Source organism: Geotrypetes seraphini, chromosome 7 (genome assembly GCF_902459505.1).
Source record: "Geotrypetes seraphini chromosome 7, aGeoSer1.1, whole genome shotgun sequence".
Lineage (NCBI taxonomy): Eukaryota > Metazoa > Chordata > Amphibia > Gymnophiona > Dermophiidae > Geotrypetes > Geotrypetes seraphini.
The window spans coordinates 54,887,323-54,906,320 of NC_047090.1; the positions used below are offsets into that span (position 1 = coordinate 54,887,323).

Consider the following 18,998-nt stretch of genomic DNA (forward strand, 5'->3'; position numbering starts at 1 on the left):
AAGTTAGATGTTAATTCTAAAATGGAAGACAAGAGACGTTGTCTTCCTCTGAGATGGCTAACATGGAAGCTCAGATTTTTATTTTAGAATGGCATTCACCTTTGATTGCCGTTCACTTATTTTTCAAAATCACACTATTTGACTTGGAACCCCATTCAATACATGTTCAGGAAAAAACAAGGATAGCCATGAGACACATGGTACAAGGCGACATAACATTGTCCCCTGTTTACAACCTGGTATCTAAGGTCTAATCTGTATACGACCTGGTATTTAAGCTAATAAGTTCTGGGGAAAGGACTGATGTCCTGTGCTGAGCTGGACCAATAAGGTACCTGAAAAATAGGGGGATTGTAGAGGTAGAGCTGTCCTAGGCCAATGAGAAAGGCCAGGTGTGAGAGTTTTCTCCCCCCTCCCCCCCTTCCAGGAAGACTGCATCATCAGCTGGCCTTAGGACACAAGAACATGAAATTTTGGGGACTTTCCATTCAAATAGTTGTGTGGTCTTGGATATAAAAAGGCCCTGTGTTAAGGGATGGGGTGATGGTTTTTTTTTCCCTCCTTTCTTTTCAGCAGGCTTCCATGAAGCTTGGGTGCCAATCTGAGAGAGACACTTGGGTAATATACTTCTTTTTCTGATTAAATTTGTAGTTTAAAGTTACTGAGGAACTGGTGTTATTTCTGAAATACATGACAATTTATAATTTTGAGTTAAGAGAAGAAAGAATTGATTTGTGTGTGTGAACTTAAACCTTAGCAAGCTTGTTACTAGCTATATGTAATATAGATGCACAATAATCAATAACTTGAATAACTTGTACCTTGAATTCATTAATTACTTCTTAATTATTATTTAAAAATAAACCATTTAAACTTTCCAGCTAGTGCTTCTGTGTGCTGTCAATTCTCAGACTTCTGGGCATGGCATAGATCAGGGTGAAAGCTCACTTTTGGTTTATTGCCCCATACATTTTCTATAACATACCTTGCTGCACCTTATGCCTGAACAAACTGCCTTGACTCGATACATCAGGCTCCGTCTCTGGCAGTATTCAAATCCAGACTCAACGTCCACTTCTTTGAAGATGCTTTCAATTTCAAACTCCAAAAGGCAGCAGTCCTGAGCTGCAAATCCTCTCAATCCTTTCCTCTCTCCCTTCTGGTCAACAGGAGGCAGTCTCAAAACAGGCTGCTCATGGCCAGTCCCGGCAGGGCCTTAACTCTGACATGTTTTGAGGCTGCCTCCTGCTGACTGGCTGTGCTTTGGGTAAGGAAGTGAAAGAGGGAGAGAGAGGGTACGTGGCTCAGGACCACTGCCTTCTTCTGCCACTTTGGGACTTGAGGGAGGGAGGAGGGCTTTGCAGCTCAGGACCATTGCTGCACTGATGCTTTGGGATGGGAGGGAGGGGTTTCATCTCTCAGCTGCTTCAGGGCTTGGGAGCTTGAGGGAAGGAGGGAGGAGAGCTTTGCGGCTCAGGACAACTGCCGCACTGGTGCTTCAGGGCAGGAGGGAGGGGGTTTGTCTCTCGGCTCAGGATGTTGCCACGCTGGTGTTTTGGGTTGGGAGGTATGGGGTTCATGTATCAGCTGATTTGGGGCTTGAGGGAGGGGGGTTTGCAGCTTAGGAAGCTGCCACGCTGGTGCTTCAGGTCGGGAGAGAGGTGGGGTTGGCCATTTCTAGTTCTTCAGGGCTTGAGGAAGGGAGGGGAGTTTTTGGTTCAGGACTGCTTCTGCTGGTGCTTAGGAGGACAATGTTTTTCACTGGCGATTGTTTTGCTGGTTGTGAGCGGTTAACTGAGATTCTACTGTATTAAGTTTCTCTTTACAGGGTTGTATTTTTTAATCTAAATCTGGATCAGCTACATGATTAAAATCTCCTCCAAGAATAAGGTAGGTAGAGACAATTGTCAAGGGCAAGTGTGTAAATATCTTTTGAATAAAACTTATTTGGAGCATAGATATTACAAAAGAGAAAGGGCACTCGAACTATAGTGAGCTGCGCCACAATAAAGTGACCTTATGAATCAATAATTACAGTCAGGCTCATATTCATACCACAGAAGATCACTGGCAATCTTCTGTGGTCAGCAACAATATTAGAAATTCAATGCCGGTGCCGTATCTGGTGACCAGCATAGAATTTCCAGTCTAGTTTTGGTCTACTGAGATATAGCCAGCTATGGCAATATTCAGTGGCTAGCTGGCTAAGTCTCAACGGCCAATGTTATACCACCCTTTTAGGCGGTTGTTTTGGCGACATAGGTGACTGGCCATAGTGTCTCAGGACAATAGTGTACCATATTTACTCAAATATAAACTGAGAGTTTGGGGCCAAAAATGGCCTAAAACTGGGGTTTTTGGTTTATATTCAGGTCCTTAAGTCTGCATGCTCCCCTGCCCCCCACCCAGACCCATTGCAGGCCTCCAGTGGGCCAGCTTTAAGCCCTGGTGGTCTAGCAGAGAGCTGGGACATGAGTGATCCTTCCAGCATCCTGTCCCGGCCAGCTGTTAACCAACCCGCTTCCCTTCCACCTCCTGGACCCCTCTCCAACATATCTTTTGAAACTTGGTAGTCTAGCAGTGAAGTGAGGCAGGAGCAATTTTTCTTTGCTCCTGCCCCATGTGGAGCCGCTATCAGAAATGGCTGTGTAAGTTCCCAGGGCAGTCTCATAAGACCATGAGAACTCACGAGAGTGCCCCGGGAACTTGTACAGCCATTTCTGATTGTGGTTCTGCACTGGGAAGGAGTGAAGAAAAATTGCTTCTTCTCTGCTTCACTGCTAGATCACCAGGGTTCAAAAGGTTTGTTGGAGAGGGGTCCTGGAGGTGGGAGGGAAACGGGGTGGTTAAGAGTTGGCCGGGACAAGATGCAGGAAGGATTGCTCCTGTTCCGGCTCACCGCTGGACCACCAGGGCTTAAGGCAAGCCCGTGATAGGCCTGCAATGGGTCCGGGAGGTTGGAGGGAAGCAGGGTGGTTAACAGCTAGTCAGGACAGGACACAGGAAGGATTGCTCCTGTCCCAGCTCACTGCTGGACTACCAGGGCTTAAGGCAGGCCTGTGGGAGGCTTGCAACTAGTCTGGGAGGCGGGGTGGTTAACAGTTGGCTGGGACAGGATGCGGGAAGGATTGCTTCTGTCCTGGCTCACCACTGGACCACCAGGGCTTAATGGAGGCCTGCAGTGGGCATTGGAAGCTGGGTGCAGAGCTGGGCAGGAAGGGAAGGAGAAAGGAGGGAGGGAGGGCTGGGTGCAAGGCAAGGCAGGTCAATTGAATATAAACCCCCCACAGTTTATATTTGAGTGAACCCTTTTCCCCCCCTTTTGGGGGGGGGGAAAGGTTATCTTGGTTTATAATTGGATCAGTTTATATTCGAGTATATATGGTACTTAGATTGTTGGTAGAATATATTTTGTACAGCTGCAGAGAGAGAGAGAGAGAGAGAGAATTCTGGAGAAGCAAAGTTCATTAGGCTTCAAATCTGAAATGGATCTATGTGAGTATCTGAATATCATAATCAATTTATATAGTGCCTGCTCTTTAAAACTATCAAATCTGTAGTAACATACAAATAGCTGTGGCAATTTAAGGAATTTCAGCATTTAACCACTGAAGTCAATGGCAAATATTTGCAGCATGACTGGTAGTTGTAACATGCTGTCTTTGTACACTGTTGTATAACCACCAAATCAGTTCAATGGACTGTTCTTCTGGAACTTCTCTGTGTTGTAAAAACTAGTGAATGAATACGTTTTCCTTTGAGTGCCACTGCTGACCATGGAGTTTGGCTGCCACAGATCCTGGCTTTGAAGGGGGGTGGTGTCTATAGTGGGAAATAGGACAGATGCTTCTTCACTTACTTTAGGGCTGCCAGTCTTGCTCTTGCTGAGTTTGCCTTTGCTGCGTCGAGACTGCTCATGGTCAAACTCCAAATCCTCCAATCGCTGAGTGAGTGCAAGTTTTTGCTGGATAGCCATCCGCAGAAGGGAATTCAGTGTCTTCTTCTCATCCTCTGCTGCTGCTAACTGCCTTTGCATCTCATCCAGCTGTGTGACATACTCATCACACCTGCATTAAAAAAAACAACAACACAAAACCCAAGACTTAAATTCTAAATAAGGCCCAAATTCACTAAAGTCAGCTATGATCAACCAACCAATTCACAAATGGCCCACCGCGTGTTTTCCACCTTGATCACCCATTTTCCGATCCGGCCATGCAAATTTGTAAAACCCCATGCAAAATAGCCAAGCGACTGATTCACTAACATTTGCTTGGCTATTTTGCATCAGGTTTTACGATACTAAAACACAACTGCTACCGTCAGGTCTGCTGGGGGATTTTTTCATTTTTTTTTATGGCACTATTACACACGTAAAATATTTGTCTCCTCCCCAAAATGAAAAAAATCTCCCACTGCCACCAGTGGCACCCCCTAATGACCTGCTGACAATCGAATGCTCCCCCCCCCCGACAATTGCGGCAACCCACCCAAACCCCAAAAAGATGACAGGAGGGATGCCCACTCCCTCCTGCCAAGAAGGCCATCCCCCCTCCCCCCCAAAGAAAAAGGTAGGTGGGATGCCATTTTTTTCAAGGGAGGGGAGGTATTTGCGTGCAAGAGGGAGTGGGCATCCCTTCTGCTTTTTTCTTCAGAGTGGCTGGGGGAGGGCCTTCATGGTAGGAGGGAGAAGCCCTGACAGCAGTGATAGGAGGCTGTTTCTCCTGTCACTACTGTCAGACCATGCTCTGATGCAGCAGATGGGGGAGAGGAACAGGGTATGCTCTGATGCAATCAGTCCTGAAAATATTATATATGTTTAAGAATCAATATTGAAACTTTCAACTCCTCACTTTACATTCATAACACAATATTTATTCTAGTGATAGTGCTTAGAAATGGCTTCTAAAGTAGCCCTGAGTGACCCTGGAGGTGATAAAGAAAAGTGTGCTTCCCCAAATTAGAATTAAAGAAAACAAGTAAAATAATTAGGATAAATAAAAGGATCAATCAGTACGGGCCCAATACCCTCGTTTCAACCATTGGCCCCGGGCAGGTGTTTATGCAGTGTCAAGCACTTTAGAAATCAATCTAAATAAACCCTGCCCCGTACATCATATTATCCCTATTAGTATATAATTTATATGAAAGAATATAAATATATATTGTCAAATGAATGGAAGCACAATCATCTCCAGAGTAAAATAACAAGAAAGAAAATCACCCCAAAGAAAATCTCCCTGAAACCTAATGTAAAAAGCACTCAAAATGTGAAAAGTGAAAAAACCAAAATATAAAAACTGACAAAAAATCGTCAAAAAACCAAGAAACAAATATGTATAACAATACAATATCCTCAGTTTTTTTGTCAGTTTTTATATTTTGGTTTTTTCACTTTTCACATTTTGAGTGCTTTTTACATTAGGTTTCAGGGAGATTTTCTTTGGGGTGATTTTCTTTCTTGTTATTTTACTCTGGAGATGATTGTGCTTCCATTCATTTGACAATATATATTTATATTCTTTCATATAAATTATATACTAATAGGGATAATATGATGTACGGGGCAGGGTTTATTTAGATTGATTTCTAAAGTGCTTGACACTGCATAAACACCTGCCCGGGGCCAATGGTTGAAACGAGGGTATTGGGCCCGTACTGATTGATCCTTTTATTTATCCTAATTATTTTACTTGTTTTCTTTAATTCTAATTTGGGGAAGCACACTTTTCTTTATCACCTCCAGGGTCACTCAAGGATAGATCATCACCATTAATACCAATTTTTTTGTATTTACATTATTGTCAGTATTGGTATTTATATTTGTATCTTGGTTTCTTTTGGCCATTTCTTCTAAAGTAGCCCTACATGCTCATTTTTTCCACACAGTGCAAACAGCAACATTTCCAGTCATCACACTACTCACATTAATACATCAACGAATGAGAGGGATTGGGACTTCCTGTTTTTTCCCAACAATATATACAATAGGAACAGTTTTTGCATCATAAGGAACATGAGTATAGAATGTCAGGCGCAACTCTGGGTAAGAGCGAACAAGAAAAGGACCTGGGTGTACTGATAGATAGGACCCTGAAGCCATCGGCACAATGCGCGGCAGCGGCAAAGAAAGCAAACAGAATGTTAGGCATGATAAAGAAAGGAATCACGAGTAGATCGAAGAAAGTCATAATGCCGCTTTATAGAGCAATGGTCAGACCACACTTGGAATACTGTGTCCAACATTGGTCTCCCAACCTAAAGAAGGATATAAAACTGCTGGAGAAGGTGCAGAGACGAGCAACAAAGCTAATAAGAGGTATGGAGAACTTGGAATATGAGGAACGACTCAAGAAACTGGGACTGTTCTCCCTTGAGAAGAGGAGGCTGCGAGGGGACATGATAGAGACGTTCAAAATACTGAAAGACATCGATAAAATAGAGCAGAAAAACAAATTATTTACATTGTCCAACGTGACACAGACAAGAGGACATGGTTTGAAGCTAAGGGGGGACAAGTCCAGGACAAATGTCAGGAAGTTCTGCTTCACGCAGCGAGTGGTGGACGCCTGGAATGCTCTTCCACAGAAGGTTATTAAGGAATCCACTGTGCTAGGATTCAAAGGCAAATTAGATGCACATCTCCTTACGAGAGGCATAGAGGGATATGGGTGATTAAAACTACATCAGGTGTATACCTGACTGGGCCTCTGCGTGTGCGGATCGCCGGACTCGATGGACCATGGGTCTGATCCGGAGATGGCAGTTCTTATGTTCTATGGCCTCTAATATCTCCCTTTCATTTCGATATCTCCCGTAACTGAGAGTGCACAAGGTGGTCAGTTAAACTGCGCCCTTTCTTATAGGCGAACTGTGAATGCTGATGAAAAATCTTATGATACCCTAATATGGGTCAATGTTGTAATATCGCCCTAGGCACAAATTTAGTTCTTTGTGAAATTGTGGATTTGATAAACAAGCTGTTGTATGTATTGTTGGGAAACCCAGGAAGTCATATGTACATATTATGGGATAACATAAACTGCACCTCCAAACAAGTTGTACCGTATATTGCATAAGATGTCCTTGTCATCTATACTCATTTGGATGTACACAGAGAAAAATTAAACTTAGAATAGGGGAAAATTTAAGTAACATCAGGGTCCAGAAGAATGAAGTTCCCTTAGTGGAGCATTGGACATCTTCACAACATCAATTACGTGATTTAAAGTTTGCAGTATTAAAGCAATTAAAGAATCTGAGAGGAGGGGATATAGGCAGTAAGTGTGAACAGAGATTGATATACCAATAAAGAAATTGAATGGACTAACTTGTAAACAGATTAGATTGGATGAATGTAATGAGTTTAAAGGCCTGTCAGTATAGGGAGAGAATGAATGAGATCCTGCCGGGCCAAAAGGTAGAAACAATTATAAAAAATAAAATTGTGGAACACGTAGAGAAACATGATTTAATGAGACGGAGTCAGCATGGGTTCAACTGAGGGAGATCTTGCCTCACAAATTTGCTTGACTTCTTTGAAGGTGTGAATAAACATGTGGATAAATGTGAGCCGGTTGATATAGTTAGTGTACCTAGATTTTCAGAAAGCTTTTGATAAAGTTCCTCATGAGAGGCTCCTGAGAAAATTAAAGTGTCATGGATTAGGTGGCAAAGTTCAGTTGTGGATTAGGAATTGGTTATTGGATAGAAAACAGAGTGTAGGTTTAAATGGTCATTTTTCTCAATGGAGGAGAGTAAACAGTGGAGTGCCGAAGGGGTCTATTCTAGGACCGGTGCTATTTAACTTATTTATAAATTATCTGGAAATTGGAACAACGAGTGAGGTGATTAAATTTGCAGATGACACTAAACTGTTCAAAGTTGTTAAAACGCATGCGGATTGTGAAAAATTGCAGCGGACCTTAGGAAATTGGAAGACTGGACGTCCGAATGTCAGATGAAATTTAATGTGGACAAATGCAAAGTGATGCACATTGGGAAGAATAACCTGAATCACAGTAACTAGATGCTAGGATCCACCTTGGGGATTAGCACCCAAGAAAAGGATATCATCGTAGACAAAGTGTGGCAGCGGCCAAAAAAGTAAACAGAATGCTAGGAATTATTAAAAAAGGGATGGTTAACAAGACTAAGAATGTTATAATGCCCCTGTATCGCTCCATGGTGCGGCTTCATCTGGAGTATTGCGTTCAATTCTGGTCTTCTTATCTCAAGAAAGATATAGTGGTGCTAGAAAAGGTTCAAAGAAGAGCGACCAAGATGATAAAGGGGATGGAACTTCTCTTGTATGAGAAAAGACTAAAATGATTAGGACTCTTCAGTTTGGAAAAGAGACGGTTGAGGGGAGATATGATTGAAGCCTACAAAATCCTGAGTGGAGTAGAACAGGTACAAGTGGATCGATTTTTCACTCTGTCAAAAATTACAAAGATTAGGGGACACTCATGAAGTTATAGGGAGATAATCTTAAAACCAATAGGAGGAAATTTTTTTTTCACTCAGAGAATAGTTAACCTCTGGAACACATAGCCAGAGGATGTGGTATGAGCAGATAGCGTAGCTGGTTTTAAGAAAGGTTTGGCCAAGTTCCTGGAGGAAAAGTCCATAGTCTGTTATTGAGAAAGTCATGGGGGAGCTACTGCTTGCCCTGTATTGGTAGCATGGAATATTGTTACACCTTGGGTTTTGGCCAGGTACTAGTGACCTGGATTGGCCACTGTGAGAACGGGCTCTGGGCTTGATGGACCATTGGTCTGACCCAGTAAAGCTATTCTTATGTTCTTAATAGAAGTCACTTGATCAGTTGGAGAGCACCAATAAGAATGGGTTCTATCGGCAGCGTCTTTTGACAGTTACTGGGAAATGGCGAGGAGTTCCCGCTAGTGTACCATGAAAAGTAAATGATCAATGTTTGCTTATACTAGAGGAAAAATCATGAGCTCATACTATAGCTGAAGAATATAGTTTGATTTGCCTTTATTTTGTTTGTAGTTTCTCCTGAAGCAGTCAGTTTTCGGTGAAACTTGGATCCCTGTTGGGCACAATAGTTTAATATGAGATTTTAAATTGCACTGAAGTTAATCAACACCAGAGAACAACATTGCCAAGGAACGAGAGAGATAAGTCTGCTTCCTTTATACATATATAAAACAATTTTTGAACAAGAATTGAACTGAAAATTGAATAAGGAGTGTGTGGCGCAATGGTTGGATCTACAGCCTCAGCACCCTGGGGTTGTGGGTTCAAACCCCGTGCTGCTCCTTGTGACCCTGGGCAAGTCACTTAATCCTCCATAGCCCCAGGTACGTTAGATAGATTGTGAGCCCACCGGGACAGAGAGGGAAAATGCTTGAGTACCTGATTGTAAAAACCGCTTATATAACCTTGATAGGCGGTATATAAAAATCCTAATAAATCCTAATAATGTTGGGAAAGCATTTGAATATCTGTCCATGATTAGAAGAGGATTGGAAAACTGTTTCTCTCATTCATTGATGTATTAATATGAGTAGTATGATGACTGGAAATGGTGCTGTTTTCACTGTGTGGAAAGAAATGAGCACGTGGGGCTACTTTAGTAGCAATTTCTGAGCCCTATCACTAGAATAAATATCTTGTTATGAATGTAAAGTGAAGAGTTGAAAGTTTCAATATTGATTTTTTGAACATATATAATATTTTCAGGACTAAGTGATTGGATAAATTAACCTGGGAATGAATAATAAATGAGACTCCCCTTTCTTTGAAGGCAGTATGCTCTGATGCAGCCAAAATGAGCATTGAGAGGTTAGAAGGCTGGCCGGCTCCAAGGAGAGAGCAGAGAGCAACAAAGTGATGCATATACAGCACATGTTGTCTCTAGCTTCTTCTCTCTACTCACCACTCATTTAGAGCTGTTCTTTTGTCACAATGCTGCTCCCTGAGATCTCCACCTCAGTTGGTCTAATCATAAGGCCATCCCTGAGTAGAATGTTTCACTTTAGAGCTCAAAAGTAGAAAAAACCTGATGGTTACCTATCGATTAAATATAATATATAGAACCACCAAAATGACACTGGAGATAATTTCTTTTTTTCTCTATTTATAGACGGGAACAAGCCTCAGAATATTGAGTATTAGATTTTCACTCATTCAGGGTTCTTTCAAAGAGAAAGACATTTCTTTTCTCTTACTCACATTCACATCACTGGCTTGAACCCATCCTCCCTACCATCTTTCTAACATTAAATATAATTTTATTTCTTCACTGCTTTTCATTAAGATTACTGCTTAATACTATTCACTACTGGAGGAACTGTATACTTCATTCATAATAAAAACTACTTAAACCTCACAGTTCATTTCAGAGACTCTGGACCGACAGAAAGTGCACTAGTGTTAAAGTGTACCGTACTAGTGCTTAAAATGCCATTCCAAAAAGTGCATATGTGCTGTAAACTTTTAAACCTCATAGAGCTTAAAGTACTTAGCTTTGTTCTTATGCTCTTTAAGAACCAGGACTGTTGCTTGCTACTCTCAGTCCAATGTGGCTTACGTTTCGCGGGATCAAATTACATCTCCGCTGCATCAGGGAAGAGTCTTTTTGCAACGCTTATCTGGGCTACAGGCCAGCTCCTGCCGGTTCAGAACACTTTAGAGCTCAACATATGAACTCTGGTGTCAATTCAATGATAGCAACACAAACTCTCTCTACTACCAAACACTGTGTGATGAAAGACAAAACCTTGCAAATAGGCCTTCAGAAACATACCAGCACCAAGTTAAGAACATAAACTGCGCTAACCCCTACCTATGAAAAGTTAGCTTTGCAAACATTCTAGAATAGTGTTTCTCAACACGGTCCTGGAGTACCCCCTTGCCATTCAAGTTTTCAGGATATCCACAATGAATATGCTTACACTTGATTTGCATACATTATATGCAAATTTCTTTCATGCGTATTCATTGTGGATATCCTGAAAACATGGGGGTACTCCAGGACTGATTTGAGAAACACTGTTCTAGAACACCAGCACACCTCCAGGGATCTATGGTTTATGTCTTTTATTAAGCATAGGGGTGAAGACAGATCACTACAGATTCCTATACAACCTACATATCAACTGAATTCCTCATCCCTCTTACACAATGAAAACACAAGCCATCACTAAGCAAAAAAAAAAAAAAAAAGACTATCTAGCAAACAAGCGGATCATTCCCAAATTATCCAACCCACAAAAATTTTCATCAATCAAGAAAAAAGGGGGTATAAAGGATAGCTAACGTTACGCTCATCTTTAAAAAGGGATCAAGGGGTGACCCGGGAAACTACAGACTGGTGAGTCTGACCTCGGTTCCGGGGAAAATGGCAGAAGCACTGATAAAAGAAAACATTGATGAACATTTTGAAAGAAACAAACTTTTGATAACCAGCCAACATGGTTTCTGCAAGGGGAGATCGTGCCTAACGAACTTATTGCACTTCTTCGAAGGAATTAACAAACGGATGGACAGAGGAGACCCCATAGACATCATATATCTAGATTTCCAAAAAGCCTTTGACAAGGTGCCCCATGAACGTCTACTGCAGAAACTGAAGAACCATGGAGTGGAAGGAGACGTACATAGATGGACCAGAAACTGGTTGGAAGGTAGGAAACAGAGGGTAGGAGTGAAGGGCCACTACTTGGACTGGAGGAGGGTCATGAGTGGTGTACCACAGGGCTCGGTGCTCGGGCCGCTGTTATTTAATATATTCATAAATGATCTAGAAACAGGGACGAAGTGTGAGATAATAAAATTTGCAGACGACACCAAACTATTTAGTTGAGCTCGGACTAAAGAGGACTGCGAAAAATTGCAAAGGGACTTGAACAAACTAGGGAATGGACGACGAGATGGCAGATGAAGTTCAAAGTTGAGAAATGTAAAGTATTACATGTGGGAAGCAGAAACTCGAGGTACAACTATACGATGGAAGGGATATTATTGAATGAGAGTACCCAAGAAAAGGACTTAGGGGTAATGGTGGACATGACAATGAAGCCGACGGCACAGTGCGGAGCGGCCGCTAAGAGAGCGAATAGAATACTAGGTATAATCAAGAAGGGTATTACAACCAGAACGAAAGAAGTTATCCTGCCGTTGTATCGGGCGATGGTGCGTCCGCATCTGGAGTACTGCGTCCAATATTGGTCGCCGTACCTTAAGAAGGATATGGCGTTACTTGAGAGAGTTCAGAGGAAAGCAACACATCTGATAAGAGGGATGGAAAACCTTTCATACGCTGAGAGATTGGAGAAACTGGGTCTCTTTTCCCTGGAGAAGAGGAGACTTAGAGGGGATATGATAGAGACTTACAAGATCATGAAGGGCATAGAGAGAGTAGAGAGAGACAGATTCTTCAAACTTTCAAAAAAATAAAAGAACAAGAGGGCATTCGGAAAAGTTGAAAAGGGACAGATTAAAAACGAATTCTAGGAAGCTCTTCTTTACCCAACGTGTGGTGGACACCTGGAATGCACTTCCAGATGACGTAATAGGGCAGAGTACGGTACTGGGGTTTAAGAAAGGATTGGACAATTTCCTGCTGGAAAAAGGGATAGAGGGGTATAGATAGAAGATTACTGCACAGGTCCTGGACCTGTTTGGGCTGCCACGTGAGCGGACTGCTGGGCGCGATAGACCTCGGGTCTGACCCAGTGGAGGCATTGCTTATGTTCTTATTTTATATTAATTATCCTTTATACCCCCTTTTTTCTTGATTGCTAACTCAGTTAGTGAATCCATCGCTTGGCTATTTTGCATGGGGTTTTACTAATTTGCTTGGGACATTCGGGATCATATTGCTACAGGCGTTAGTAAATAGTGTAGGAGGGAAATCTGGTCTTAAAGGGCTCGCAAACCAATCGGTACATGATCGGTTTGCTTAGTGAATCTAGCCCAGTTCCTTCTCTACTTCCTTAGCATCCATTGCCCTGTATTTCTTCCACCTTAACCGTTGCATCTATATCTGTGCCCCTTCATCTTTAACTTCCCTGCATATACTCATGCTTCTTTCCCCCCCCCCCCCCATATGTATATGCATTTCAAAATATAGAATTAACAGAAATAGTCAAAATTTCAAATGCTATTTTAAGGTACAGGAGCAGTTTTATAAGAAAGAGACAGAATTTCAAATGCAATTAGGCACAGAGTATATTACCAAAAGAGACAAGATGTGTATATTAGATCAAATGAAATCCCCACAGAATCTGAATGAGTAAATGGAGCTATATAGACTTTTAAAAGTACTGCTCCATTGTGCCTGGAGGAGGGACTTTGGCAGGGAATGCGTTGGTCATAGGGTTGTGTAAAGCCTGGTTGGGTGAAAATCTTGTCAGTTAATGAATCAAGAGACAAGATATGTATCAGGTTTATTAAAAATTTGACATACCACCTTATTAAAAATTCAAAGCGGTTTTACATAATATAAAAACAGAGTACGGTATAATAAAAACAAATTACAAACAATGCTATAGACAATCAAACGCACTGACGAACATAAACTTACCGATATAAGATGGAGAAGGGCAGAATACAATTTGTATGAAGAGAAAGAGAAGGGAAGAGGGATCAAGACAAAAGGAAGGGGAACAAAATATAAAAAGTCTAGAATTATGTAAAATAAGCTTAAAAGGACTATTATACACCATATGCGTCTTTAAAAAGAAAAGCCTTCAATATTGTCTCACCTGTCACACGGAGGTGAACTCTTACTTTCATGGCTTTTGGGGTTGTGAGAGTATTCAGAGCTTTTGGGGGGCCTTTGCTTCCTTTCTTCAGGGTCTTTTACGAGTTTCTGTTCCTGTCTCTGCATATCATATGTTGTTCGCTCATTTTTCTTTGTTTTCTGTGTATACCTCTGCTGAAAAATTGTTTTTGAGCAAATGTTATATTCTGGGGAAAAAGTATATACTGAATTTCTCGTTGGCTGATACTCCTCCCTCCTTCTGGTACTGGAGGAATAAATTGCATGACCTTCTGGGCTGGGAGGCCACCCTGGCTTCTTCCTCTCGTCGACGGAGCAGAGACTTTATTCATATCTGGTCTCCCTATTTAGACAGTTTGTCTCCCCGGGTTCGTAGTAGTATCTTGAACAGACTGCAGTTGTATTCCATTCCGCCTGTCTGATCTGGGGGGGAGGGGGCTGGGGGGTTGGGGAGTGGGATATTCTAGGGGGGGGGTCTGTTTTGGGGGGGGCTATAGGGGTTAGGGGCTCTTTTGTAACCCGAGAGGACATCAGAGTCCAGTCCTCTTGGGGGGGGGAGCCTTGTCTTCTTTACTTGAATTCTTGTCTGCTGTTTGAATTTGTTGCTGTATGGTTTGTTTCTTAATAAAAAAACAGATTTCACCTAAAAAGAAAAGCCTTTAAGTTACTTTTAAATTTATCAAGGGATGTAATTATTCTTATATAATTAGGTGCTGAATTCCAGATGGTAGGGGCCGTGACAGAAAAATGCTAGTGCACATATGTATAAGTGCAATAGGTGAGACATTCTAGACAAGTGGGTTGTATTCCAATGGCCATGTGCCATATGCAGAAGGAATCCACCCTGTATTTTTTTCTGTGACTCTTCTGTACTTCACTGGGAGCTCTAGCATCACCTGCAGTTAGTACTCAAGCACCAAGAGCTCCCACATTCAACGTGAAATAGAAACAACAAAGGGAAAATTCCACAAAACAACTGTTCTGCTCAACAAGTAAACTCAAATTGAAACAGCGAACACAAGCATCAAAGGAGCTCAGGAAAGACCACTGCTTCCATCAGAAACATATATACAGAATTCTTCTCAGCCCAAAGGGTTGACTAGCAACCAAGAATCAACTTGGAGAAGCATAAACAGAAAGAGACAGTAAGCAGACACAGGAAGGACAGGGCGGGAGTATAGAATGTCTCACCTATCTACTGGAAAAGCTTATCAGGGTAAGGGCATAATTTCTTTTTCCAGTGCAATAAGTGAGACATTCTAGACAAGTGGGGTGTACAAAAGCAGTCCCCAAAAACTAAGGCAGGCTGTCTGCACTGACCCTCAAGACCAAGGACCCAAAGGCAGAGTCCTGTCTTGCTGCCACATCTACTCTGTAGAATTTTGCAAACGTGTAAAGCAGGGGTAGGGAACTCCGGTCCTCGAGAGCCGTATTCCAGTCAGGTTTTCCCCAATGAATATGCATTGAAGCAGTGCATGCAAATAGATCTCATGCATATTCATTGGGGAAATCCTGAAAACCCGACTGGAATATGGCTCTCGAGGACCGGAGTTCCCTACCCCTGGTGTAAAGAGTGAACCAAGTAGCTGCCCTACAAATCTCCACAGTGGAGATTGTCTTAGCCTCAGCCCATAATGAGGCCATGTTCCTGGTAGAATATGTCTTAACAGAAACAGGAGACTGTTTAACACATAGAACAGGGGTAGGGAACTCCAGTCCTCGAGAGCCGTATTTCAGTCAGGTTTTCAGGATTTCCCCAATGAATATGTATTGAAAGCAGTGCATGCAAATAGATCTCATGCATATTCATTGGGGAAATCCTGAAAACCCGACTGGAATATGGCTCTCGAGGACCGGAGTTCCCTACCCCTGGTGTAAAGAGTGAACCAAGTAGCTGCCCTACAAATCTCCACAGTGGAGATTGTCTTAGCCTCAGCCCATAATGAGGCCATGTTCCTGGTAGAATATGTCTTAACAGAAACAGGAGACTGTTTAACACATAGAACAGGGGTAGGGAACTCCAGTCCTCGAGAGCCGTATTTCAGTCAGGTTTTCAGGATTTCCCCAATGAATATGTATTGAAAGCAGTGCATGCAAATAGATCTCATGCATATTCATTGAGGAAATCCTGAAAACCCGACTGGAATACGGCTCTTGAGGACCGGAGTTCCCTACCCCTGGCATAGAATATAGGCTGACGAAATGGCCTTACGGATCCATCTGGAAATAGTGGCCTCTGAAGTAGGAGTGCTCCCCTTAGAAGAATGAGTCAGCACAAAAGATGGTCAGAGAGGTGAAACTAATTTGTGACCTCTAGATAGCGCAGAACTTTGTGGACATCCGATTTACACAAAATGCAGTTCTGCTTCTTAGAACCAGTAGGCTGAAAAATAGACAAATGCACTTCCTGATTAACATGGAATGCCAACACCATCTTTGGTAGAAATGAAGGAACCATGCAGAGAGAGATCTCGGTCTCCGAAATCCTCAGGAAAGGTTCTCTACAAGTCAGATCCTGGAGTTCTGAGACACGTCTTAATGAGGTAACAGTGACCAGAAAAAGCTCCTTTAGCGTCAGGTCCAAGAGAGAAGCGTCTGTCAGAGGCTTTGGTGAGGACAGACAAATCCAAGTTAAGATCCCAAGAAGGGAATGGTGGTGTGATTGGAGGTCGAATGCAAAAAGCACCTTTCACAAAGCTGACCATGTCAGAGTGAGACATAAGTGAGCCCAGCAACTTGGACCCGAAGGGAAGCCAAGTGAGACCGTTGTTGAGGTCTGCCTATAGAAAGGCTAGCACCACAGAAACAGGAGCTGAATATGGTTCCACACCTTCCTAGTCACACCAATGTTGGAAAATCTTCCCCACCTTAGTGTAGGCAGGCAGACACAGTAGTTGACTTCTTATATTTCAGAAGATATAAATGACAACATCAGAATATCCTTTGTGCTCTAACGTTTCGTGCTCAATAGCCATGCTGGAACATCAAAACGATCAGGATTCTCCATATAGACTGGACCTCGAGAGAGATGATTTGGAAGAACCTGCAACCGACTACTTCGAAAAATTGCGAGCTATGGAATCGAGGGTGAAATACTCACGTGGATTAAAAACTGGCTGGCGGATAAGAAACAGAGAGTGGGGGTAAATGGACAATACTCGGAATGGAAAAGCGTCACGAATGGAGTGCTGCAGGGTTTGGTGCTCTTCAACATATTTATAAACGACCTGGAAATTGGTATGACGAGTGAGATGATTAAATTTGCAGATGATACCAAGTTATTCAGAGTAGTGAAGACGCAGGAGGATTGCGAAGACCTGCAAAGTGACATAAATACGCTCGAGAAATGGGCCGTGACATGGCAAATGAGGTTTAATGTGGATAAGTGTAAGGTGATGTATGTCATAAGAACATAAGAGCATAAGAAGTGCCATCTCCAGAACAGACCGTAGGTCCATCTAGTCCGGCGATCTACACACGCGGAGGCCCCGCCAGGTGTACCCTGGCATAGTTTTAGTCCCCATATCACTCTAAGCTTCTCATAAGGAGATGTGCATCTAGCTTACCCTTACCTATGTCACCTTACATCTAACTTACTCTTAAATCCTAGAACAGTGGATTCCGCAATTACCTCTTCTGGGAGAGCATTCCAGGTGTCCACCACTCAATCCATGAAGCAGAACTTCCTGATATTTGTCCTGAAGTTGTCCCCCCTTAGCTTCAGTCCATGGACATTGTAAATAATTTTTTATCCTGCTCTATTTTGTCTATTCCTTTCAGTATTTTGAAAGTCTCGATCATATCCCCTCGCAGTCTCCTCTTCTCAAGGGAGAACAATCTGTCTCTTAAGTCGTTCCTCATATTCCAAGTTCTCTATGCCCTTTATTAGCTTCGTTGCTAATCTCTGCACCCTCTCGAGTATTTTTATATCCTTCTTTAGGTATGGAAACCAATGTTGGAAGCAGTATTCCAAGTGTGGTCTGACCATCGCTCTATAAAGCGGCAGTATTACTTTCTCCGATCTACTCGTGATTCCCTTCTTTATCACGCCTAGCATTCTATTCACGTTCTTCGCTGCCACTGTGCATTGCGCCGACGGCTTCAGGATCCTATCGATTAATACGCCCAGGTCCCTTTCCTGTTCGGTTTTTCCCAAAGTTGCACCTGACATACTATACTTGTGTTCCTTATTTTTTTCTGCCTAAGTGCATCACTTTGCATTTTTCCACATTAAACTTCATCTGCCATTGATCTGCCCAATTCTCCAATCGGCTCAAGTCGCTCTGGAGTTCCTCACTGTCCTTCTGTGATTTGATTGCCCGGCATCTGAAAACTTGATGATCTCACCGGATGTTCCATCCTCCAGGTCATTTATGAAGATATTAAATAAGATGGGCCCAAGTATCGAGCCCTGGGGCACACCGCTAGTCACAGCCTCCCAGTCTGAGAATTTCCCATTTATGCCCATTCTCTGCCTTCTGTTCTCCAGCCATTTGCCTACCATCTTAGTATGTCTCCTTCTATTGCATGGCCTTGCAGTTTCCTGAGGAGTCTTACATGTGGAACCATGTCGAATGCTTTCTGAAAATCCAAGTATATAATATCCACTGGTTCTCCATTATCAATTTGTCTGTTCACTGTCTCAAAAGTAGGTTCGTCAAACATGACTTCCCTTTCCTGAATCCATGTTGGCTGGCTCTCATCAGGTCGTGTGTGTCTAAGTGCTGGGTTATGCTATCCTTGATCAGCGCCTCAAACATCTTCCCAGGGACCGACGTGAGACTCACAGGTCTATAGTTGCCCAGTACTCCTCTTGATCCTTTTTTAAATATCGGCGTGACGTTCGCTATCTTCCAGTCGTCTGGTATCTGTCCTGTTTTGATTGACAGGTTGGCAAGTTTTTGCAATAGTTCTCCGATTTCCACTTTTAGCTCTTTCAAGACTCTCGGATGAATTCCGTCCGGTCCAGGAGGTTTGTCACTTTTGAGTTTGTCGATCTGGTGGTAAATCTGGTCCAAGTCTACTTCTACTGTGGTAAGGCTGTCCTCTATTACTCCTCTGAACACTTTCACTGCTTCTGCAATTATTGCAGTGTCTTCCTTTGTAAAGACAGACGCAAAGAAGGAATTTAGTCTGTCTGCGATTCGTTTGTCTTTCTTGATGTAACCTTTCCTTCCCTGGTCGTCCAGCGGTCCCACTGCCTCTTTTGCGGGTTTTCTCCCTTTCACGTACCTGAAGAAGGGCT

General features: G+C 42.7%; 1 protein-coding gene across 3 annotated transcripts in view; it reads right to left on the reverse strand.

The window, feature by feature from the left end:
• BICD1 (BICD cargo adaptor 1) overlaps positions 1 to 18,998 on the reverse strand; it is a 279,852-nt gene that overhangs the window by 118,245 nt on the left and 142,609 nt on the right. For all 3 annotated transcript variants that reach the window (XM_033950662.1, XM_033950661.1, XM_033950663.1), the window contains exon 8: positions 3,860 to 4,067. In XM_033950662.1, the coding sequence (XP_033806553.1) occupies positions 3,860 to 4,067 (208 nt within the window). The remainder of the gene's footprint in view (positions 1 to 3,859; positions 4,068 to 18,998) is intronic.